General features: G+C 39.3%; 1 protein-coding gene across 1 annotated transcript in view; it reads right to left on the bottom strand.

Annotated features, from left to right (window-relative positions):
• MALRD1 (MAM and LDL receptor class A domain containing 1) overlaps positions 1–26229 on the bottom strand; it is a 397632-nt gene that overhangs the window by 38499 nt on the left and 332904 nt on the right. Inside the window, exons 30-32 of the mRNA XM_008268638.4 lie at positions 20699–20962; positions 15233–15358; positions 5857–5923 (exon numbers count right to left, since the gene is read on the bottom strand). Of these exons, the coding sequence (XP_008266860.3) occupies positions 5857–5923; positions 15233–15358; positions 20699–20962 (457 nt within the window). The remainder of the gene's footprint in view (positions 1–5856; positions 5924–15232; positions 15359–20698; positions 20963–26229) is intronic.

Raw genomic sequence — 26229 nt, 5'->3', positions numbered from 1 at the left:
TTTCTACAGTGGTTTTGTATACATAGAATTCATACTTGTCTCTTCATTTTGTGGGTAGGGTTGAGAATTTGAGGCAGTTCTCAAGATTCCTAGTTTAAGAGCACCCTCTTCTGTCATTATAGCAAAGCTGACTTTCTTTCAGTGAACAAATCCTACAGACTGCAGTCATTTCTTTTTAGTACAATGAACATGTTATATGTTCACAAATCATTCTTCTGGTGCATACACAGAAAGTCCTCAATAGTTCTTTTTTGATTAGTAATTGAGGTTATGGTGAGGTCATGTGTTCATATCTCAATACAGTTAAGAACATAATTAACATACTGACTATGCTTTTCCTTGAAATTTCAGAACTCTCCACGTTCATTCATTCTTTAGTCTGCACATTATTCAGACAGCTTTCAGAATGCCAGGCATGTATTAAGTGAGAAGTCATTGAAAAAATAACTTTTATTTCCTCAAAAACAAAAGTGATTCACTCTCACATACTACAAGGTGAGGCAAGTGCAAAATGAGGAATTACCATTTTTATTGTCTTTTCAATTTCAGGTGAGGTTGCTGCTTAGGATGCCCCTGTCCCGTGTTGGAGAACCTGGTTTGAATCTCATCTGCTCTGGCTTCTCTGCACTAGGCTCCTGCTGATGTGCTGAGAGGCAACAAATGATGCCCAGATGTTTGGGTTCCTTGCCACCCACATGGGAGACCTGGATGGAATTTCCAGTTCCTGGCTTTGGCTTGGCCCATACAGACAGTTGGAGACTAAATCACTAGATGGAAGATCTCTCTCCTACTCTGCCTTTCAAATAAATAACTCTTAAAAAATACTAAAGTATGTCTTTAATAAAAGAGTTTACTAGAAATGGTATTTAAACTTTCTAACAGGTCATTATGGTCTTCTGTCATCACTTCATTGTTGATTTTCTGTTTTTTCAGAACACAGATAAATAGGGTGAGCCAAAACTTGTAGACTTTTATGAAAGTTTCCTTTTTAGTCAAATATATATTATCATTGTACACACTGGATAAAGGAAAATAATATTCTTTTTTGTTATGAACAAAATAATGTGAGGCGTAAAATGATGTAAATGAATAGATATATATTTATATACTTATGTGTTACTATGTATTCTAATTTCATGCTTTTCCTTTTTGTCTCCTTTACCCATACTAACTTAATAAATTTCTTTCTTTTAACATCTTTCATGCTTTCCATATTAATTTGGAATTTGGAATTTGTACTGTATTACTCAGTCTATTTTCTAGCAGATACATTGATAAATGAAACTAACATAATAATGTAACACCCTCTTTTTGGCTTACAGTTTGCTTCTTTGGCCCTCAAACCTGTCAAGCTGTGGGTGCTTCTCCACGGATGGAAAACCATGGTTCACCTGGTAGTTTCTATGCTTATACATGTTATGAACTCCTAGCAACTCAATGATATTCTTTTTAAATCACTTGGATCTTTCTTTAGCTCCAAACCCAAGGGGAAATCTAAAGACTTTAATAATAATTTCCCACAGATATTCATGAAATTCTTAGATTCACAAAGGGCCAGAATGAGAGTGACCTGGTCTTCTCTTTTTGGTTCTACTATCTTCAGGGGACAAGGACAATGAATTCCCATGTTTTGGAACAGGATACATAAAGCCATCACCTTTCCAGAGGACCCCTACCTGTACTCTAAAATTTGTATTCTAAGTCTTCATTTAAACTTAAGTTGAAAAGAAAAATCTATATGTGAAAAATGAAAGGGTAACTAATTTGAACTTATAATTAATTTTTAAAAAGATGTATTTATCTGGAAATCAGAGTTACAGAGGGAGAGGGAGAGACAGAGAGAGAAAGAGAGATCTTTCATCCGCTGGTTCCCTCCCCAGGTGGTTGCAATGGCTGGGGCTGGGCCAGGCCAAAGCCAGGAGACAGGAGCTTCCTCCAGGTCTCCCATGTGAGTAGCAGGGGCCCAAGCACTTCGACCATCTTCTGCTGCCCTTCCCAGGCCATTAGCAGGGGCTGGATCAGAAAGGGAGCAGCATGAACTGGTGCCCATATAGAATGCCAGCTTCACAGATGGAAGATTTAGCCACTATGCCACAACACTCTCCCCTATAATTAATTTTTTAAAATGTTTGCAAGGGAGGGAAGGAAGATGCATTAACACAAAGCTAAATTGGAGCAGAGTATTCAGGACTTGAATTGGTATTCAGATATGGGATATGGGCATCTCAATCAGTGGCTTAACCCTCTGTGCTACAACACCCTCCCCTGGATATTAATTTAACTTTAATTTACATGGCTACATGGTATCTTGTTAGGAGTTGTTAGATTTAAAATAATAAATTGGCCAAGGGTAAATGAAAGGATGAATATTTTAAGATTATTTGTGGAAGAAAATAAGGAATTAAATGACAAATAATAGGACATTGGTGGTGTTAAAATATGAATGCATACATTGCATATTGTATGCATTACCAAACAACAATATCATAATACTAATGACTAAAATTCCTATAATATCTTCTAAAATGTTTTTCATGTATTAACTCCTTTAACCTCATAACTACCCCATGAGAAAGGTGCTCTTATTTTCTCTATTTTACTGAGGAAGCAGCTAAAACACGGGAAGATTAAGGAGTACTCAGTACTACATTGACAGTAAAAGACTAATCTAGATTCAAGTATACCAACATAGAAGAATAACCATGATGTTTCACAGGAAAAAGTGCAAAGCAATATCTAAAATCACATTTCTGTAAAAAAAAGAAAGATAAAAACATGCTTATGTGTGTGTGTGAGAAAGGAAGATTATATATTTATATGGATATATTTATTATAACATAGTAGGACTTGGGTATACAGTAGTATGTATACAGTAGTATATATTCTCAAAAATTTATTTTGATACACATATATTTCTTTTGCAGGTCACAATTCTAAAGAAATAATTTAAATGAAAAGACTGCCATATTAGAATATGCAAAAGTTTCACGAGTTATTTTTTCATTTCTACATTGTGGATAGCATTAAGTATTTGTTTATATTGATGGTCATTGTAGTGATTTTGCTGTTTTAAAAGAATTATTTGCTTTCAGAAATAACATATCAGAATACTTGATTGACTTTCCGCATAGTGAATTCCTTTCTGCATTCATCTCCATTGTTTTTCCTCCTTTCTTCTTTAAAATTGCCTTTATTTTAATAACACTTACTTATGAGTTGTGTGTAAAAAACCAACCATGTATTCAAAGTGTGAAGATCAAATCAGATTCGTATTTCCCTCTCTTTAAGCATTAAGTTCTTGATTATTAATAATTGTAAATATTTATGAGACACAGTGAACATTTAGATACATGTCTACAGTTTGTAATGAGCAAATTATAGCAGTTAATATTATCCTATTATCTTATTAAATCCTATTATCTGATTAAATCCTATTATCTGATTACATCCATCCTTTTCTGAATCCTCTGTTTCACCTTTTCCTGTATCTTTGAGTTTTCCAATCTTAGAGAAATAAATTTAGTTCTTTTACATCTGAATTTCAAGTGCTAAAGTTTATTTCCTTGCACAAGGATGGTGCCAAGTAGCAAAGCTCCTTGCTTGCTCAGCTGACACTAAAATCTCAGTTTCTTTCCTAACTACCAAGGTTGAAAAGGACAAAAAAAATTTTTTTTGACAGGCAGAGTGGACAGTGAGAGAGAGAGAGACAGAGAGAAAGGTCTTCCTTTTGCCGTTGGTTCACCCTCCAATGGCCGCCACGGCCGGCGCACTGCGGCCGGAGCATTGCACTGATCCAAAGGCAGGAGCCAGGTGCTTTTCCTGATCTCCCATGGGGTGCAGGGCCCAAGCACTTGGGCCATCCTCCACTGCACTCCCGGACCATAGCAGAGAGCTGGCCTGGAAGAGGGGCAACCGGGACAGAATCCGGCGCCCCGCCCAGGACTAGAACCCGGTGTGCCAGCGCCACAAGGCAGAGGATTAGCTTAGTGAGCCACGACACCGGCAATATGTGTTTTTAAAAGCAAAGTTGGAGGAGAGAGATGACCTTAGAGCTAAAACACAAACATGATGGTTCATCTAACAAAACAACCTGGAGATCGCATGACCACTTGCTTTCCAAGTCTCTGATGATTTCACCCGGTGTGTTAAGATTTGGCTCTTATGAAAACCTATTATAATTGATTATTTTTGGTCTTTATCTTTTTAGTGGTCACTCTGTTGTTCTGGTACTATGTTAGAGTTCACTTGGAAGGAGGCTGATGCTTTGCTATAGCAGGTTAAGTTGCTGTTTGCAATGCTCCCATCACATATAGGATTGAAGCACCTGTTTGAGCCACAGTACCGGCCGAAAAGGACAAAATTTAGAGCTCCCTATTGTACAGTTGACTTGAATTAACATTATATACACAGCTGACATTCAATAATATAATTTATGCCATCATTCTCAATTTCAAAAAATTTTAGAAACTAATATTATACATCCTGCATTCCTGTCTATTATTAGTTTTTGATAAGTTAAAATTTATGAAAATGGATATGAGGAAAAGTACAATTTTGTTGAGATGTAAAATCAATTGCATAATGAATTCAGGAGACAAACACTCTGAGAAACTCTTTAGTAATCTGATTTCAACATGAAAGCAATGGCTAAATAAATCTCATAACATTTTTGGTTTTTTTTTAACTAGTAGAAGTTTTTGTTTTTCATTTTTTAGGAATAAACTGCTTTCCTAATACATATGCTTACTTAGAATGGTATAATTATAAAAACAATTATTATTATTAATTTTTTATTTATTTTTTGCCAAGCAGAGTTAGACAGTATGAGAGAGAGACAGAGAGAGAGGTCTTCCTTCCATTGGCTCACCCCCCAAATGGCTGCTATGGCTGGTGTGTTGCGCTGATACGAAGCCAGGAGCCAGGTGCTTCCTCCTGGTCTCCCATGCGGGTGCAGGGCTCAAGCACTTGGGCCATCCTCCACTGCCTTCCTGGGCCACAGCAGAGAGCTGGACTGGAAGAGGAGCAACCGGGATAGAATCTGGCGCCCCAACCGGAACTGGAACCCGGGATGCCAGCGCCGCAGGCGGAGGATTATCCTAGTGAGCCACGGTGCCAGCCATAAAAACAATTATTAATCACTTTTTTGATACTTATGTGGGTTTTGTTAGGACTTGATTATCAAACTTCAGTTTTCCAATAAACCACAATATATTCATTGGTCTGCTAGATTAAAAGCAAATATAGTGGAATATGTACCATTTCCATTGAGGTTTATGCAACTTTTTTGAACAATTCCCTAAATGGTGAAAGAATAAACTGAAGCAATCTTTGATATGCAATATAAATAATTCCTCAAAGAAATTACAAGGCCTGTTCTTGTTTATTCTTGCTTTGAGTATGCAAATACATTCCTTACCTGTACTTTAACTTTACTCATAAACATTCATTCAATAAACCAAAAATGGTCTTACTTATGAACTAATTTTAACTGTTAGAACAGAAAAATATGGAATTTAACATTAACAGAGATAAAAGAAATACAGACTAAATTCATCTGAAATAGAATAGCCATATTAGAAAATCTTTTTAAATTTGATATGTACTGAGAACAACTAACGATGAATATTATAACCACATATTCCACATAATATAAAATGTTGAAGAACATGGAAAATCATATTAGGTTGTATTTTTTCTGAAATATACTTTTTATTTCTCTTATTCGGAAAGATAAACACACCTACTGCCATTATCACTTTTTTTAACTTTAATAACCACATACTGATTGGTGTTCTATTATAATAACCTCTAGAAAAGTAAGTAAGCCAGAAAAGAAAGACAGACCATGCTCCTTACCGACATGTGGGACCATTTTTCTCCACCACACAAGCTCCGCCATTTCTGCAGTAATTTGCTGGACACTCTGAAAAGCAGCATCACAGAGCACAGTGAGGAGGAGGAGGACACACTCCTGTAGCCACTGCATTACGTCCAATCTCTGGGAGCAAATGCTTTCCCAGCTACTGACAGGGAAAGGATTCCCCTCGGTTGCTTTTCTGTTCCTCCAGCATGTGCTCAAAGGCCCCTGCTGCCGTGGTTCCTGCCCTCACATGGCCCAGTGGGTCACAGGAGGAGGCTTTCTTCTCCGCTCGATTAGGTACAATCTGCCTCCTGAGGACGTGTATGCAGGACACATTTGTGGTTACACTGTTTTTGTTGTTGTTTACAGAAACATTTATTTAGCTCCACACCATAGTCACCATATCACAGTAGATGCCTGCTTGGCGTGGGTGGCCTTGTCTTGTTGATAAAATCGCTCATGCTTGCATGTCTCCTACCTCTGCGGCAGACAGCAGCATGGCTGGCTCATCCCCTCCTTGCCCTGCCCTGCTACTTTACTGCTCTGTCATTCCCTAGTTCTAGTTTAGCATAAACATTTATTTTCAAAAGTGGCTTGCTAAAAGGCAGCTAAATGTCCTCCCACAGCTACCACTGTGGAAGTGGTTAGCACTTTCCCCTTCTCCTAGAGCATTCACTCACACTGCTTCTTTGATCCTCACAACACAACCCTGATGCCCTAAGGGCCTGCCAATTTCCCCATTCATTTAAGGCTCAAGTTTCTCCTTCTGGGTTTTTAAACACCAGATTCTTGAAGGACACCATTCCTCCTTTGATGGGCTCCAATACTTGATAGAAACCTTCACTGCCTTCAATTTTTAACTTGAAAAATTTATCCTGAGCACCTATTAAACCTCTGGCACTTGGTGAGAAGCTGGATATGTAACAATAATACAAGCGCTTAAAACAGCTGGTAAGGCTGCAGGCACTAGATCCAGACTGTCTGAGTTGGAATCTCAGCTTCACTTATTAGTTGTGTAATACTGGGTAAGATACTTAATCTCTCTGTGCCTTGGGCTCCTCTCTATAAAACAGACAACCAATCTCACGGAATTGTTGAGAATGTGAGAATAATACTAAGCTCAAAGTAGGTGTTGAATAAATGTTGACTCCAAAAAGATATTTTCCTCTCTTCCAATGGCCTGCTAAGCTCATAGAGGATGCAAAAAAAAGTACACAGGGCATAAACATACTGTATGAAAAATAACCTGCTAGAATGGATGCACCACAGGTGATGAGAGCGTCAAGAAGAGCACATTAGTCAAATTTGCAAAGGAAATGCTTTCTATAAAAGAAGCAGTAGCCTTTTATTTAGGTAGTAATGTGTTTGTTTACAGGTAAACATAAACAGCCCAAAGCCTGAAAAGGCTTGGTACATTGGAGGGAGTGAAGGAAGTCCCCCATGGATGTTGATAACATCAAGAGGAGCTAAGAGAAAGTCAGAAATACACGAGGCCCAGAGCATTAAAGACTAAGTGAGGCTGAGATTTTTAAGAAGGGGAGTGGATGTGGCCGACACTGTGGCACAGAGGGTAAAGCCTCCACCTGAAGTGCCGGCATCCCATATGGGCACCAGTGTGAGTCCTGGCTGCTCCACTTCCAATCCAGTTCTCTGCTATGGCCTGGGAAAGCAGTAGATGATGGTCCAAGTCCTTGGGCCCCTACACCTACATCGGATTGGCGCAGCTTCGGCCATTGTGGCCAATTGGGGAGTGAACTGGTGGATGGAAGACCTCTCTCTCTCTCTCTCTCTCTCTCTCTTTTTCTGCAACTCTTTCAAATAAATAAATAAATCTTTTTTTTTTAAAGGGGAGGGGAGTGGCATGCCTCATGCTAGGAAGAATTTTGACTGCAATATATAAAGTTAACAGAAAAGCCAAAAGCCAAGAATAAAATTTGGTGATTCCATTAAGGGTTCTTCATAATAATCTGGGAATAAATGATGGTTGCATGAATGAAAGGAGCAGGGCTGGGGCAGCAGGTTGAAAGTTGTAGGAACTTAAGAGAAGTAAATGCCAGATTTGTGACATCTTGGTGAGCATATGGGAGTCAAGGATGATGTTCACATTTCTGAAGGGTCCACTGGCTAATTGGTGACTTCATTCATTGAGTAGAGGGATTTATTGGAAAGGAAGTTTTTTAAAAAAATGTTTATTTGTTTAAATTTACTTGAAAGGTAGAGTGATAAGAGACAGCATGTGCACATTAGACAGTGAGAAAGCGCACACTTCCATTTGCTGGTTCATTCCTCAAATGCCAGGGGCTAGGCTTTGAAAGCCAGGAGCCTAGAATTCCATCTGGGTATCCCATTTGGGTGGCAGAGTCTCAAGCTCTTGAGCCATCTTCTGCTTCCTTCTAGGATACATTAACAGGAAGCTGGGTAGGAAACAGAGGAGTTAGAGCTCAAACTGGCACTCCAATATGGGGATGTGGGCACCCCAAGTGGTAGCTTAACCTGGCGTGCCATGATACTGGCTCTGGGGGAGGAAAATTCTTAAAGGCAAAGATGATTCCCTTTTTTTAAGTCCCTGAAGGACATCCAAGTTGAAGTGTCCAGTCAGCAATGGAATTTGCATGTCTGAACCCCAGAAGAATTATGAAGTAAAAAGGTAAATTCAAGGGTTTTCTTCAGATTCCTACTTCTGTATTCCAGACATTATAACTTTTTAGGTTTGTTTCTGAAATTATTTTGAGATCATTGTTTTAGGTGAAATAAGATCTGCATTGTTTTATATGGGATTTGAGCATGCCCCCTAGGGGTCCACCTATTGAAATTGAATCCCTCTTGTGAGGAATTAGAAAGGTGGAAACTGTGGCCCACACCATGGCATAGCGGGAAAAGCCACTGTCTGCAGTTCCAGTATCCCATATGAGCGCTGGTTCAAGTCCCAGCTGCTCCACTTCCTATCCAGCTCTCTGCTGTGGCCTAGGAAAGCAGTAGAAGATGGCCCAAGTCCTTGGGACCCTGCACCCTTATGGGAGACCAGGAAGAAGCTGCTGGCTTCAGATTGGTGCGGCTCTGGCCATTGCGACAAATTGGGGAGTAAAGCAGTGGATGGAAGACTCTATCTTGCTCTCACTCTCGCTCTTGCTCTTGCTCTCGCTCTGCCTCCCCTTCTCTCTCTGTATAACTCTGACTTTCAGATAAATACATAAATCTTAAAAAAATGAAATTTGGAAACTTAATGCCACCACAGTTCAGAGGTGATATCTTTGGAAGATGACTAGGATTAGACAAAATTGTCAGAGTAGATGAACCATAATTGAATACTGGCAGCTTTATAAGAGGAGGGAGAGAGACCAGAAGACACACACATATGCTCCATGTCTCTTTCACATGGTTCCCTATACTGCTTTGTGACCCTGCCATCAAGAAGACTATCAGCAGATGTAGGCCCTTGAATTCCCAAGCCTCAGGAATTTTGTTACAGTAAAACGAGATGGATTAAAACAAGGTCACACAGATATAGTTCCCACATTTACAGGAGCGGATCAACCTTTACTTGGCCAGAGACAGGATGATGGTCATAGAGGACAGTGGGAAAGTAAAGAGGAGAAACATAAGCGTTAGGCAGCAGTAGCAGTGTGCACTGAGGACAACCACTGCAGGGAAGTGGGGGCTTGAGAGAGGAAACTGTCAAGCCAGCCACTGGACATGAGTAGAGAGATGGCAGGAGCATCAGCAATCAGGAAAGTAGGCAAGGAGGGAAGTTGTAGTTTGAGACAAAAACTGAAATGTGCTATGTGTGTGGTATCATTTTTCTTTTCAAAACATTTTGGTTTTCCTTCCCCTTTGACTTCCCTTACCTCTCCTTATTTAATGGATCACAGCCAGGGAGTGGGGTCCTGAAGCAGAGAGCAAAGGGCTTTATCTGTCAGGTGTAAGGGGTGTGCTCAGCTGAACAGCTCAGAGACAAAAACTTCCTTAACAAGAAACGTGCTGATTTGATGAAAAATAGCCCAGCAATATGGCAGCACACCAGCAGATGTAAATCTTGCTAGATAAACCATTTCATGATTATTTTAAGTACAATATTAGTTTTCTTCAAGTAAGGGTTCTGTCTGATACTGTGGGACATCAGAACCCATACAGTCCACCACAGATGTACACTTTCTCTGAACTCATTCATATTTAGTTGATTATAGAGACTCACACATATACGTTTATTTTCCTTGGAACCACTCAGTGAATCTTGTTTTCTTGCAATGCACAGTGGAGTGCTGTAGAAAAAATTTGAATGCTCACTGTAATAAGGAGTCATCCTAGTGTTCTGGAGAACCAAAGATTTGTGGATTGTCTCTGTGAGTTCTTTGTAAGTTTCTGCCATAGACCCAATTTCTTTACCCATAAAATATAAATACACAGTTTGAAGTATCTTCATCCATAATTTACTCAAAGCACATGAAATGGGAAGGGTACGGTGATGAGTAGTCAGGAAGAGGCTGAGTATTTCTAGTAGGTAAGTAGATAGTTTCCCAGATAGACACTAGGCATCCATGAAAGTGATACTGGAACTAGCACAGAAACCCTCATTTTTAGCTACAGTAAGATCTCTCCAGCTTGTCTCTGTTGCTTGGTTACTGTGACTTTCTGCCTGAAGGCCAACACAGCTCAGAGTTGACCAGCTAGAAGTATCATTCTGGGCAGAATTCACATTTACTCCCATTCTAGTCTGTCCCTGTGGATAAGCAGGAACACACACACACACACACACACACACACACACACAAGCTTTCAGGCTTAGAAATAAGTAACTTGCAACTAGGTACCTATTTTTTTCCCTCTTTAATACAGAGACCAGCAAGTGATGGCTGTTATGTGGTCCTTCACCATGAAGACTGATAAGCACTTGAGTTTTAATATAGCTTCTGTGATATCTAGCTCAGTCATTTATGAGTTGTGTGACTTTGGGCTGGGGTCTTCCAGGTTAAGTTCTTCACATATAAAATAAGCATTACATTACTTCCTTATAAGACTGGTCAAAACATGAAATTAAATTATGATACTTTCCACTTGTGAATGTTATTAATGAAGTATTAAGTGATTGCTCTCATTCACCTCTCTATATTTGGGTGTGTGGGGGTGAATGCCTGTGACACTAATTCATTCCCATTCCTCTTCCCACCTTCTCCTTCTCTTCCCACCCGCTCTCTATTACAATGTTGCCACCACCACTACCATTACCAAAGGCCAGGTGTATGTCAGGGATTATCATGGGCTTTACATCGTTACCTTTCTTAATCCTCATAACATGTGTTTACCATAGTCACTCTCATTTTGCAGAGAAGGAAACTGAGACCTCACATGGTTAACACAACTTGCTTTAACAACAAGGAAGAATGTGAGCTAGAACTAAATTCTAGACATCCAATTCTAAAGCTTGTTGTTCAAAAAATGCCAAATGATTTCTTACTCAGTTCAGAATTTCCGTTATGGCTTGTAGTTCTTGATATGATGGTCTCAAGAACCCCTCGAATCGTGTGGCATTTATGCCCCAACACAGGTAAATATGCACAGCCACAATAATCTGCACACAGCTGGAAGCGCATCCCAGGACCCCGATGGAACAGCTTGTGCAGGAAACCATGTGCCCAGTTGGTACAGACTGTTCTTTCTATCTTGAAATCTCTATCTTGAAATCCCTGCACAAGGAATGCAGGAGAGATGACCACATCTCAGAAACTTGAAGTAGCTCCATGGCACTTGCTTAAGAAGTTTTATGCTTTGTTTAGTTTGCTTTTAAACTATTCTGAAACATTCGTTGGGTCATATCATCACCATATGTTACTTATATTCATAATATCCCATCTTACAGTTTTCTATTTTTAGTGTCTTTTCTTAATTCTCCTTTTGACTATGATAGTTATAACCTGAGAATAAGGTTTATTCACGTCTACTGCAAATAGCTAGAAAAACACTTCCAGTTTAAATTTAGCCAAGCAAATTCTGGTCAATAATTTTTTATTGCGTAAGCAATCACAACTTGAAATAATATGCCTTTCTAATTTAACTTAGGAGCAGACAGGATTCATCAACATATACTTAATCTGCAACACATAAGCATGTCTGAACTTGATGTTTCCGTTAATGACTTAAGCCTTTAGGTAGGTGAGGCCATCTGTTGTGCAACCACTGTGGGAATTACTGGATGTTGTATGGATCCAGCTCACATAACTATATGAAATGCTACCTTAAAGGAATATGATATTTGGAAAGAAGATAATATGTAACTTACATTGACAAATCTTCATCATGGTGATGTTTAAGTGCAGTCTTAAGAACATAAGCATTGACTTTAACATATTTGACTGATAAGCCAAAAAGCAATAAAATATAAATGGAGAAAACCTAATACAATATGGATTTTATTTCTGAAAACTATGTTGAACTAGGTCTTTATTTTACTCTATACCATAGCTGTGCCAATATGAGCTACACTTTGTGAGTAAAGTATATATAACTGGTGGCTGGCTAAATAGGACAACAGATTTTATGTACAGGTTGTCCATGCTTGCTATGACTAGCAAGTATTTTTTTTCAAAAACCATTTTTAAAGATAATCCATGTCAACGAAGACAACAAAAATCATAACATGTTACAATATATTTGTGTTCCTAAATGACCACTCCAAAGAAAATCTCACCTTTAAGTAAATACATTTGACATTTGACTTCTGGATCTAAATATTTGTGTTAACCATTGCAAACAATGATTTTTTTTTTTTTTTTTTTTTTGGACAGGCAGAGTTAGACAGTGAGAGAGAGAGACAGAGAGAAAGGTCTTCCTTCTATTGGTTCATCCCCCAAGTGGCTGCTATGGCTCTTGTGCTGCGCCGATCCAAAGCCAGGAGCCAGGTGCTTCCTCCTGGTCTCCCATGCGGGTGCAGGGCCCAAGCACTTGGGCCATCCTCCACTGTCTTCCCGGGCCACAGCAGAGAGCTGGACTGGAAGAGGAGCAACCGGGACAGAATCTGGTGCTCCAACCAGGACTAGAACCTAGGGTGGCAGCACCACAGGCAGAAGATTAGCCTAGTGAGCCGCGGCACCGGCCCGAAACTATCTTTTTAATAGCTTTCTGATACTCCACACAGAATAACAGAGTTTCCTTTTGAGTAATTTACCTGAGAATCAGCTTGTCTAGTCTTATAATGCCAGAATCCCATATTGGAGTATAGATTTGAGTCCTAGCTACTTCTGCTTCCAATCCAGCTTCCCATAGTAGTCCCAGCTACTCTGCTTCTGAGCCAGGTTTTCCACTGGGAAAGCAGCAGAAGTTGGCAAAAATACTTGGGAACCTGTCATCCATATGGGAAACCAGGATGGAGATCCTGGCTTCTGCCTGGCCCAGACCTGGCTGTCGTGGCTATTTTGGTAAACGTAGATAGATCTTTGTGTGTTACTTGGCGACACACACACACACCATATATATGAATAGTTTAAAAAAGACAATGCCTATCTAGTAGTGAAACAATGCCAGAGTATGAGTATTCACCTTTACCTATTTCATTGGGTCAGATCTTCATTTCTTTTTGAATTAATAAAATTCAATGCAGTGTGAGTACGTACTTTCAGCAGTAATGTAATAGAAGACTTTTACATTATAATTTGGTTATGATTATCATACATTTGTCACTTTTCTCATGATATTGTCTTCTTTTGAAAGATACAAAGAATATATTCTTATTTAATTTTGGCATTACAATTTAGAAAATAATATTGAATATGTCCTTTTTTTTTTTTTTTGTTTTTTTTTGACAGGCAGAGTAGACAGTGAGAGAGAGAGAGAGACAGAGAGAAAGGTCTTCCTTTGCCGTTGGTTCACCCTCCAGTGGCTGCTGCGGCCGGCGCGCTGTAGCCGGCGTACTGCACTGATTCGAAGGCAGGAGCCAGGTGCTTATCCTGGTCCCCCATGCGGGTGTAGGCCCAAGCACTTAGGCCATCCTCCACTGCACTCCCTGGCCACGGCAGAGAGCTGGCCTGGAAGAGGGGCAACCGGGACTAGAATCCGGTGTGCCCGCGCCACAGGCGGAGGATTAGCCTATTGAGCCGCGGTGCTGACCATGAATATGTCCTTTATCACTGACTAATATTATCTTTTAGTTGTGACAGAATTATATTGTCTCTATTGTTTTATATATCTCCTACAATCAAAATTCAGTTATTCAGGAGAGAGATACAAACAATACACAACAAAGGTTAGAGAAACATTAACACAATCTTGTTAAGTTTAATAAGTTTACTTTTAATGAACAAATAAGTAAAGGAAGCTCTTTTGAAGAAAAAAAATTACTAGTTTTTATTTACTTTTTTTTTTTTTAATGAGAGGTAGGGGAAAGAGCAGGAAAGAGAGGAAGAGAGAGAGAGAGAGAGAAAGAGAGAGACAGAATGAGCTCTCATCCACTGGCTCATCCCTCAAATGCCCACAATGGCAAGGGCTGGGCCAAGCTAAATTCAGGAAACAAAAACTTAATCTGGGTCTCCTCTGTGGGTTACAGGGATCCAACTACTTGAATCTTTACTTGTTGCCTCCTGGAGTCTACGTTAATTAGCAGGAAGCTTGAATGTGAAATGGAGCTGGAACTTGAACTCAGTTACTCTGAAATGGGACTTGAGTGTCTTAAATACTAGGCCAAATGCTCACCCTTTGTATAGTATTTTTCCCCAAGGTTTTTATTTATTTATTTAAAAAGTAGAGTGAGAGAGAGGGAGAAACAAATATTTCCCATCTACTGGTTCACTCCTTAAATGTCCACATCAGCAGGGACTGGAAAAGGATGAAATCAGGAGCCAGAATCACCATCCAGGCCTCCTGTTTGGGTGACAGGAACCCAGGTATTTGGACCATCATCTGCTGCCTCCAGATGCATTATCAGAAAGCTAAATCAGAATTGGAGGCAGGGCAAGACCTTAGGTACTCCAAAATGGGATATGAGCCTCTCAAGTGGCAGCTTAACCCTCTGGGCAGTAATGCCTGCAACTTAACTATAGCTTTTTTTTTTTTTAATAATAACATTAGATTGTATCGGGTTACCTTATTGCAGAAATCAAACAACTTTTATAGAGGAGATTAAACACTAATAAGCTCAAATTATATTAAACTAAAACTACATATATGATTTTTACTTAGTGAACATTGGATAGAATAAGCATATATTGTAAATTTTGTGATAAAGTTGGTGATTAATGTCAACATTATTCCAGCCTCCCAACCAATAAGGGGAGTTCAATTATTCCACGGTTCCCATTGTTTAGAATCTCAATTTTAATATTTTTATTGTCTGCAAATTAAGTTACTGTTCCTTTTGCAAAGAACATTAACATGCAAATGGAGTACCTGAGCAGCTGGACTCATCAGGTTGGAAATTCACACAGTCAGCAAAACCATCACAGCGGTGGAGAGCTGGGATGCAGCTATTAGAGGAGGTGCATACCAGAGCTCCCTCGGAACAGCTCTCGGTGGCTGAAACAAAGAACAATGATCATGATTGATCACCAAGAATACCTTTTTCCCAATGAATTTCTCATAATAATAAGACAGTTTATTGTGGTATCTTTCACTTTTTCTAGTCCTGCATTTTACAAGATAATTCTGATTAGAGGAAAATTCAAACTCATTAAATTGAAACTTTCTGCAAAAAAAGTTTGTTGACAGAATAACTTCCCAGTTATATATTATTATGGACTGAATTGTATCCCCTCAAAATTCTTGTGTTGGAGCCCTAAGCTCTAATAGGAGGTAATTAGGGTTGGGGTCATCAGGGCATGGCTCTACTCTAATGTGAGTGATGATTTTCTTACAAGGAGAGTGAAAGAGATAGAGACAGACAGACAGACAGACAGACAGACTTCAGCTGTGCATGCACAGAGAACAGAACACAGAGGATACAGCACCTACAAACAAAGGAGAGAGGCCTGAGGAGACGCCAGACCTGCCAATGCCTTGTCTTGGACTTCTGGCCTTCAAAACTGAGTGTTCTGTTGTTCAAGCCATCCCATCTGTGCTATTTTGTCGTGGCGGCCTGAGCAGACTAATGCATGCACTGTAGACGTAGAATTGATCTCAGGTGAAAATTCAACATTTACCTCAAGGCAGATGTCTCTGTGCTCTGCTTCTTCCCTGATGTCCCTGAAATTATGTGCAATCAAAATGACAAAGATTACAGCTTAATTCAATGTTCATCATCTTCCAGCTGGGGCATAAGCCATGGGTGGTCACTGGTACCTGCTGGATGATAGGTGATGATACAGGAAGCTAAAACTCAATGGTAGGATTATGTGCCTTCATAGCACTGTGCTCAAGTGTCAGAGGGGTACTGTAGTCTCTTATTGAGGGCCACAGCAGAGCTTGACTTCAAGGGACAAATATAATAACTGATAGGGATGTTATTGCTCACAAGATAGCTGCTGCTTCAGAAAAATACCTTTACCAATGCCCACAAGGAGCACTCAAAATCTGTTCCATTGCAATCTGGTCTGCAAATATTCATTCTCTCTCTCTCTCTCTCATGTGAATCTTGATTAATTCCCTGAGATACACTTTAGTCACTCAGAAGCCCAATTATTACAATTATTAGTGTGGAACGTATATTCTTGTGTTCTCCTTTCCCACTCTCTAGTATTTTCTAGTCTTTACAGCTTCCTATAAAGGAAAAGTCTTTGGTTTAGATTGATTTTATGAGTTGGGGCTGGCTGAGAACCCCTCATTTCAAGCAGCAATAATGGCAAAACATATCTTTGTTTTCTTGCTTGTCTCAGGACCTGGAAACCTGCAGGTTTGGGCTTCAGGTCTGACCCCTGTTTTCTGGTTCTACTCTGTTTTTGGTCCATGCCAGTGTTAATGTTTACCTTGTCACTGAACCTTTTTATGTCATAACTCCTCTACCTAGCATTGTTATATGTCTGGAGCAGAGGGAATGGGTCAGAGCATGAACTCACTGCATTATTTGATTGGAACGTCTAGATGGATTTCAAAAGCAATAAAAAATGGTGATATTGATCTTCTTTTTTAACCCTGCTCCTCTGAGTACCAGAATTTGGTGGAGATATGCCAAAGACAACAGTCAATAATCAGAAATTTCTGGCATTAAACTCAGTTTCAAAATTAATAGCTCTCTTTTTATCAGATTTCCTTGTTGGTACAATGTGTAACATCATATTTGAAATTTGGCTGCTAACATCTTTAAAAAGTTCTTTGCAATAGAACAGATAAAATTAAGTTATCACCTTTTCAAAGCAAATTGATAAATATGATGGCACAGGAATAAACATCCTCATGTATAGATTTTGCACAGATTCTGCCAGTTATGTCACTTGATATTCTTTCCATGTACAGTGTATTGGAAAGAATTATTTGAGGTATTATATCTAAGTTGTATTTATGAAATTTGTATTTCTTAAAAAATAAATTAAAAAGAGAGTCAAGTAGGAATAGATTTGCAATACTTTTTAAATTATAATATTTCCAGAAAAACAATCATCTGGCAGAGTGGGAATAGAGTCTGTAGGTGTAAATTCAGTAAGTTTGATATTGGAATGGTGGGTAAAGTAGTTTGTCTTAACTGGCGAGTCTGGGTAAAGAAGTAGTACAGGCAGACCTCAAAAACAAGGTGTTTGGTAGGAGAGTTAGCCAATAGGTAGCAGCAGATTAATAAGGAAAACAAGACTCTGAGATCAGCATGGACTAGCTGCTTCTCTTAATAAAATGCTCCACTTCTTACCAAGTGGTCCTCTCTGACTCCAGATTCAGACAACTCTTCCCTCTTCTCACACCTTTCAGTCTATGAGTAATAAAAGCCTCTACTCTTACTATCCTTGTAGCTTACTTATACATACTATCTCCCCAATAATCAATCCTTTATTAGTATAGTCTCTATTTACACACTTACAGTGTGCCCCTTATTTATTGACAGGATAACAGCTAATAAAACACAGATGAAATAATGAAACTTTCTAGTAAACAGATTGCTATCTGAGGAGTATCAAGGAAAAGCGTGTTCTTAGTTTTATGCTATTGTGTTGCTCCATGTCATTAACCAGATTTTTTTTCTTTTTGGGGCCAAATGGTATACTTTTGATACAAGAAATATCACTTCAGCTTTAAAAATATTAACATGTGTCCAGCAGAAAGACAATATTAAATATGAATTATTTTAAGTGTGTAATTCATCACAGGTTTGTCAAAACATTCTGATCATTGGAAAATTTATTTGTGCAAGAATAAAAGGCCTTCACATCACATTTCAACTGATATTTATTTCACTGCTTGACGTAATAAACATCTCAGAATTCTTACGCCTATAACATTTAAACACGTACAAGGCACTTTTTTTATTCTATATCCCACTCCCAAGCCAACTTCTGGAAAGAACTGCCTACAGTAGATTTCTCTCTTTGTTGTTTTCCACATGCTCTTCATGAAGATTGATTTCAAAATTCTGCCCCACTTCCCCACTCTACTGAAAGTTCTGTCTCCCACATTACCAGGAAACACTTTTTCCCCCAATTTATATTTTTAACCCTAATAATATGCAATCTCAGAAATATTAAATATTCTTTGATACCTTTAAGATCACCTTGCTCTTTTTTGTTGCCTTTCTATGTCTATCACCATGGAAGGGTTAAATATACTGTTGCAGCATTTTGAATGAGTTAAAGACAATTAAAAAAAAAGCACCTACAAGAAGATCACATTGATTTTTGTACTTTTAAAAAAGTGTTTAAGTATTTATTTGAAAGGAAGAGTGACAAAGAGACAGAGAATGAGAGAATGAGAGTTACAGACACAGATCAATCGATCAAGATATCTTCCATCTATAGATTCATCGTCCAAATGCCCACAACAGCCATGGACAGGCAATGGGAGGCCAGGAGCCTGGAACTCCAACTGAGTCTCCCACAAGGGTGAAAGAACTCACATCTGCTGCTTTTCAGTCCTCATCACAAACCTCATTAAGCAGCATCTTTCTATCTTCTTCCTATGACACTTCTCATCCTCTGGTAACCACTATCTCTGAATGCTCTTATTCGGTCATTTGCTCTAGCATTTTTTTCCTCATCAATTCCTAGTGTGGCCTTATATCCCTTTAGAGGCAAAATTTCATATGACCACCTAGTCTAATCCCAATTTTCCAATGAGTGCCTAAAATTACACAGTACTTTTCTAAACTTTTCTTTTAGTATCATGTATATTTGAAGTCAAAGATCATGTGATTATTTTGAACTTAATATGATCTCCATGAGCCAGATCTTAATGGGAACAGGGGTATGTAATTTGGCAATATTTCTCCTCTCAATTCACCTCCATTTGCTTGCCTTTCCTCTAAGAAAATAGTACAAAATCTGACAAGTTGGTTTTATCAGAGAATATTGACCAGAAACTAACATGGATATGAAAAACTAATCTATGTCTAAACCCAGAAGAGTTTCAGTGATTTAAGGCTAAAGACTTCTCTCATTCGTCTTTACTCCTTTTCCAACAGTTATTATTCCAAATACCTACACTAAATGGGACACTGAAATAACCTTATTTTTCCCAACATTTCCCTATTATAGAGATATTCCAAGACATTTTTACTACTCAAAAAAGTGATTACTAACATATAGTTTATGGACCTCTGTCACTGCAGCTCTTGCCAAGAAAATATAATATAGTACTTTATTATAATAAGCCAGTGAGCAAATAAATAAATAAATAAAATGTTAGTGGTGCTTAGCCTCCACCATGATTATATGCTCCCTTAAAGATATGTGTAACTTGGCCGGTGCCACAGCTCACTTGGCTAATCCTCCGCCTGCTGCGCTAGCACCCTGGGTTCTAGTCCTGGTTGGGGCGCCAGATTCTGTCCCGGTTGTTCTTCTTCCAGTTCCGCTCTCTGCTGTGGCCCAGGAAGGCAGTGTAGGATGGCCCAAGTGCTTGGGCCCTGCACCCACATGGGAGACCAGGAGGAAGCACCTGGCTCCTGGCTTTGGATCGGCGCAGTGCACCAGCCATGGCAGCCATTTGGGGGGTGAACCAATGGGAAGGAAGACCTTTCTCTCTCTCTCTCTCTCTCTCTCTCTCACTGTCTAACTCTGCCTGTCAAAAAAAAATAAAAATATAAGAAATAAAAAGATACATGTAACTGATTCTCAATTACATTCATCTTTCCATAGTCTTTCCATAGCTGACGCAGGCTGGTTGTAATACAATTAGAAGGTGCTGCACGCAGGGCTTGAGGTTTCGCATGTATCAAATCCTCACAGCCTAGAAAACTAGGTAGTACTGACCTCATTGCATGGATGATGAGACTGAGATAGGCGGCACTCAAAGAACAACCCCCAAATTGCACAAGTAGTAAGTGACAGGGATGAGGATCAAGCCTGTGTCCTTAGGATTTAATATCCCATGAACTCTTCATGATATGACAGCTGCTCAGGTGATTATCCAGTCTATAGCTCTTTTCTTGAGCTATGCACATGAATCTTGAAGGTGGGAAGAAATTACAATTGTTCTTCTTTGCAAAGATTAAAAATTCACAAGGGCATTCCCTATATGGAGGATCCAGGACAAATGGAAAAGTAAGGGAAGAAGGTTTAACAGAAATGAGTGTGGGCACCAAATGCTGAGCAAGGGCTGCAGGGCTACACGCTTTGCTTTACCATCTCTCCCTTCCCACCACCCCACACTCTCCCCTACACACAATGTCATTGATGATGGGATCATGCTAATATTCCACAGAACTTTATTTTGTCTTGCTAGTCCTCTTTATCATTTTGAAACAGAATTTTCCCTTGGCACACAAAGTTAGTGAAAATAACTCACGACAGCTGGATTCATCTTCATTAAAGTGACAGTCTGGCACTCCATCACACAGCAGGAGAGACGGGATACACTGGCCCCCAGAGCAGGGGAACTCCATTTCCCCACAGAGCTGAGGTGTGGAGCCAGTAGAACAATCCATTTCATCAGATCCATCTACGCACTCTTCTGAGCCATTACATATTCCAGAGAGTGGGACACACTGGAGTGTGTAGATACAAGAAAATTGATCCACACCACAGGATGGCGGCTGTGTTGTGGCAGGACCTAAAACAGAGAACAACTCATGTTAGCATTAAGAGAATGTTTTGAGAGAGAGAGAGAGAGAGAGAGAGAGAGAGAGACTACTTTGTCCTCAGTGTTGGAAACATTACAGGAAATGATATTCTTGAAAAAGCATAAACCATTCTGGTTAGTGAAATTAGCTTCCAGTTAGGAATAATAGGATCCTGCACCTATGGTTAGAGAATATGTCCTATCTTAACCTGAGAAACACGTTTTATAAAAATGGTATTATTGACATGAAGACTCTTACTTTTAAATGAAAGAAGATATTTGGATCCAGGTGCTTTGCATGTGACTTCAAAGTTAGACTCTGCTTAAGAGTAAAGATACTTTTTGGAAAGGCACCCTCAAAAAGTTAGAATTAAAAGACAATGGTATTACATAATTCAACGTTAGATAATTCACATCCTATGTTATTTAGACAAGGTCAGTCAAAGTGGAAGTTCTCTCCTGCCTTCAGAGAAAGGTACCTCCTTCTTTGATGGCCCGTTCTTTCTGTTCTTTCTGCTGGGATCTCAGTCACAGAGATCTTATATTTAGGGCTTTTTTTTCCCCACAAGACTGTCTATATGCTTCCCATGCAAGAAATACTCTCATGGGCTTTTTAGCCAGATCTGAATGCCTTAAGGGCTGATTCTGAGGCCAGAGTTCTGTTTAGGACATCTGCCATTCTATGAGTCTGCTATGTATTGCACTTCCCATACTGGATTGTTCTCTCTGTAATTCTATCAGTTAGTATTAGCAGACACTAGTATTGTTTATGTGATCCCTTTGACATTTAACCCTATCATTATGATCAATTATGAACTGAAACTGATCACTTTGACTAGTGAGATGGCATTGGTACATGCCACCTTGATGGAATTGAATTGGAATCCCCTAGCAAGTTTCTAACTTTACGGTTAGGAGTAAGTCCGAGTGAGCATATGCCAAACTGTACATCTACTCCCTCTCTTATTCCCACTCTAATATTTAACAGGAATCACTTCTTAGTTACATTAATACACCTAAGAACAATTGTGTGTTAATTAAAGAGTTCAACCAATGGTATTAAGCAGAAGAAAAAAAAACTAAAAAGGATAAAGTGGAAAGTTGTTCCTCAACAGTCAGGACAAGGGCTTTGATCAAGTCATTGTTTCTCATAGTGTCCATTTCACTTCAACAGGTTTCCTTTTAGGTGCTCAGTTAATTGTCACCGATCAGGGAGAACATATGATATTTCTCCCTTTGGGACTGGCTTATTTCACTCAGCATGATGTTTTCCAGATTCCTCCATCTTGTTGCAAATGACCAGATTTCATTTTTACTGCTGTATAGTATTCTATAGAGTACATATCCCATAATTTCTTTATCCAGTTTTCGTTGATGGGCATTTAGGTTGATTCCAGGTCTTAGCTATTGTGAATTGAGCTACAATAAACATTGAGGTGCAGACAGCTCTTTTATTTGCCAATTTAATTTCTTTTGGGTAAATTCCAAGGAGTGGGATGGCTGGGTTGTATGGTAGGGTTATATTCAGGTTTCTGAGGAATCTCCTGACTGACTTCCATAGTGGCTTGACCAGTTTGCATTCCCACCAACAGTAGGTTAGTGTCCCTTTTTCCCCACATCCTCGCCAGCATCTGTTGTTGGTAGATTTCTGCATGTGAGCCATTCTAACCGGGGTGAGGTGAAACCTCATTGTGGTTTTGATTTGCATTTCCCTGATTGCTAGTGATCCTGAACATTTTTTCAAGTGTCTGTTGGCCATTTGGATTTCCTCTTTTGAAAAATGTCTATTGAGGTCCTTGGCCCATCTCTTAAGTGGGTTGTTTGTTTTGTTGTTGTGGAGTTTCTTGATCTCTTTGTAGATTCTGGTTATTAATCCTTTATCGGTTGCATAGTTTGCAAATATTTTTTTCCCATTCTGTTGGTTGCTTCTTCACTTTCTTGCCGGTTTCTTCTGCAGTACAGAAACTTCTCAATTTGCTGTAATCCCAATTGTTAATTTTGGCTTTGATGGCCTGTGCCTCTAGGTTCTTTTCCAAGAAGTCTTTGACTGTGCCTATATCTTGCAGGGTTTCTCCAATGTTCTCTGATAATTTCAATGGTTTCGGGTCATAGATTTAGATCTTTAATCCATATTGATTAGATTTTTGTGTAAGATGTAAGTTAGGGGTCTTGCTTCATGCTTCTGAACATGGAAATTGAGTTTTCCCAATACCATTTGTTGAATAGACTGTCCTTGCTCCAGGAATTGGTTTTAGATCCTTCATCAAATATAAGTTGGCTGTAGATGTTTGGGTTGATTTCTGGTGTTTCTATTCTGTTCCATTGGTCTATTCATCTGTTTCTGTACCAGTACCATGCTTTTTTGATTATAGCTGCCCTGTAGTATATCCTGAAATATGGTATTGAGATGCCTCCGGCTTTGTGTTTGTTGCACTAGATTGCTTTAGCTATTTGAATTCTCCTGAGTCTCCATATAAATTTCAGCATCATTTTTTTCAGATCTGAGAAGAAAGTCTTTGGTTTTGATTGATATAGTATTGGATCTACAAATTGATTTTGAGAGAATGGACATTTTGATGATACTGATTCTTCCAATCCATAAGCATGGAAGATTTTTCTATTTTTGGTATCTTCTTCTATTTATTTCTTTAAGATTTTATAATTCTTATTGTAGATATCTTTGACTTCCTTGGTTAAGTTTATTCCAAGGTATTTGATTGTTTATGTAACTATTGTGAATGAGATTGATCTTAGAAGTTTTTCTTAGCCATAGCATTGCCTGTTTATACAAATGCTGTTGATTTTATATCCTGATACTTTGCCAAACTCTTCTATGAATTCCAATAATCTCTTAACCGTTTTTGTGTTAACATTTATTTTGTCTGATATTAAGATGGCTATGCCAGCTCTTTTTTGGTTTCTGTTGGCATGTAATATCTTTTCCAACCTTTCACTTTCAGTCTGCATGCATCTTTGTTGGAAAGATGTATTTCTCGTAAGCAACAAATAGATGGGTTTTGTTTTTTAATCAATTCAGCCATTCCGTGTCTTTTAACAGGAGAGTTGAGGCCATTTACATTCAATGTGACTATTGATAAGTAGTGACTCTGCTCTATCATTTTTCCAAAGATATTTCTAATATATGCTTTGAACTTCATGTGGTCTTTTATTTACAGATTTTCTTCCTTTACTTTCTTTGGTACTGATGGCCGTGTTTCTGTGTGTAATACATCTTTAAGCATCTTTTGAGGAGCTGGACCAGTGGTGACAAATTCTTTTAATTTCTGTTTACTATGAAAGGTCTTTATCACTTCATTCACAAATGAGAGCTTTGTAGGATATAATATTCTGGGATGGTGTCGCTCCCCCTCTTCGTGGAGGAATGACACTAAGCCCTGCCTAGGCTTCCTATCTGAGTCACGGCACCATTATGTCACTCCCCGTCTTCATGGAGGAACGACACAGGACCCTGCGCTGTTCTTTTGTCTGCTCGGCCCTCCCCGGGTTTGCTGCTGGTTCTTCCTGGGTTGGCTACCGACGCTTCCACCTCCGTGGAAGGGCGGTTCCCCCTAGCCACTTTCCCCACTTCCGCGGGGGAGTGGCATACCGCCGGCCGGCTCTCTCGGGGGCTGCACAGGTGTTCCTTCAGATAGATGTTCCTGGTGCATGTTGTCTCTCTCCTCCTTTATAGTCCTCTTCCACCAATCCCAACTCTGCTACCCACACACCGAGTACGCTGCTCTCCTCCAATCAGGAGTAGGTCCTACAGTTTATTGGTTGAACTGGAGGCAGCTGTGTAGAAGCTGTTTCCTCCTCTCCCAGCGCCATATTGTGGGAGAGCAGATGCATAGAATAAGTCTTAATTCCAGTAACTTAGTCTAGTCCGAGTTGCTCCCAGTTGCTCCCCACAGGATGGCAGTTTTTTTTTTTGTTTTGTTTTTTTTTTTTTTGTTTTTTTTTACTTAGTACTTGGGCTATATCTTGCCATTCCCTCCTAGCCTGTAGGGTTTCTGATGAGAAGTCTGCTGTGAGTCTAATTGGAGATCCTCTGAGAGTAATCTGACGTTTCTCTCTTGCACATTTTAGGATCTTTTCTTTATATTTCACTGTGGTGAGTTTGATTACAACGTGTCATGGTGAGGATCTCTTTTGGTCATGTTTACTAGGGGTTCTATGAGCTTCCTGTACTAGGATGTCTCAGTCCTTCTCCAAACCCGGGAAATTCTCTGCAAGTATCTCACTAAAAAGGCCTTCTAATCCTTTCTCTTTCTCCATGCCTTCAGGAACTCCTAGAACCCGAATGTTGGGTTTTTAAATAGTATCCTGTAGATTGTCAACAATATTTTTTAGATTTCTAATTTCCTCTTCTTTTCTTTGGTTAGACTGTATACTTTCCTGTGCTCTGTCTTCTAAGTCCGATATTCTCTCTTCTATCTCACTGATTCTGCTTTTAAGGCTCTCAATGTGTTTTTTTATTTGTTCTATTGAATTCTTCATTTCATTTTGGTTTCTTTTCAATAACTCAATTTCATGTTCTACTAAATTCCTCATTTCATTTTGATTCCTCCTTAAGATTTCATTTTCACAAGATAGATTTTCTGTCCTGTCCTGCATGGATTTCAGCAGTTCATGCATTTGTTTTTGATTGCTTCTAAATGTTGTTATCATAAATTTTTTGAATTACCTATCTCGCATTTCTTCTGTCTCATCATCTTCATAATCTTGTGTTGGAGTGTCATGTATATTTGTGAGAGCCGTGATATCTTCCTTGTTCTTGTCCTTGGTTTCTGCATTTGTTTTTTGGCATTGTGGGGATATTCTTTGGTTTCTTCTTCTTTGTTTTTCTTTTCACTGTGGTGGCTTTTCTCGTTATACTATGACTCTAGATTAAGTGGACTGTCTGCTTTTGGTGAATCTCTAGAGGCTTGTGTTGGGTGTGGCCAGAGAGCTCTGCTCAGTTCTGTTCTTCAGGGTTAAGAGTGTGCCAAAGGTGACACACCCAGGTTTGGAATGGTAAATCTTCTCTCTCTTTCTCTCTCTTTTTTTAATTCAGAAGGGAAGTAATTCCACTCAGCTGAGCTCTTCTCTTCAATGACAATCAGTGCCTGAATGCTAGCCCCAGTGGGTAAAATATTTATCTGCTCTGTCCCAAGGACCACACAAAGGATCTGTGCAGTCCTCAGTGTAAGCTCAGATTCCCCTGCAATGTCTCTCACCGGGTAGCCAAAGCCTCCCAAATTTGTGGCATCTCCCACCGA

Source organism: Oryctolagus cuniculus, chromosome 13 (genome assembly GCF_964237555.1).
Source record: "Oryctolagus cuniculus chromosome 13, mOryCun1.1, whole genome shotgun sequence".
Lineage (NCBI taxonomy): Eukaryota > Metazoa > Chordata > Mammalia > Lagomorpha > Leporidae > Oryctolagus > Oryctolagus cuniculus.
Note: the sequence above shows the minus strand (reverse complement) of the source record. Positions and strands in the feature narration are given on the sequence as shown.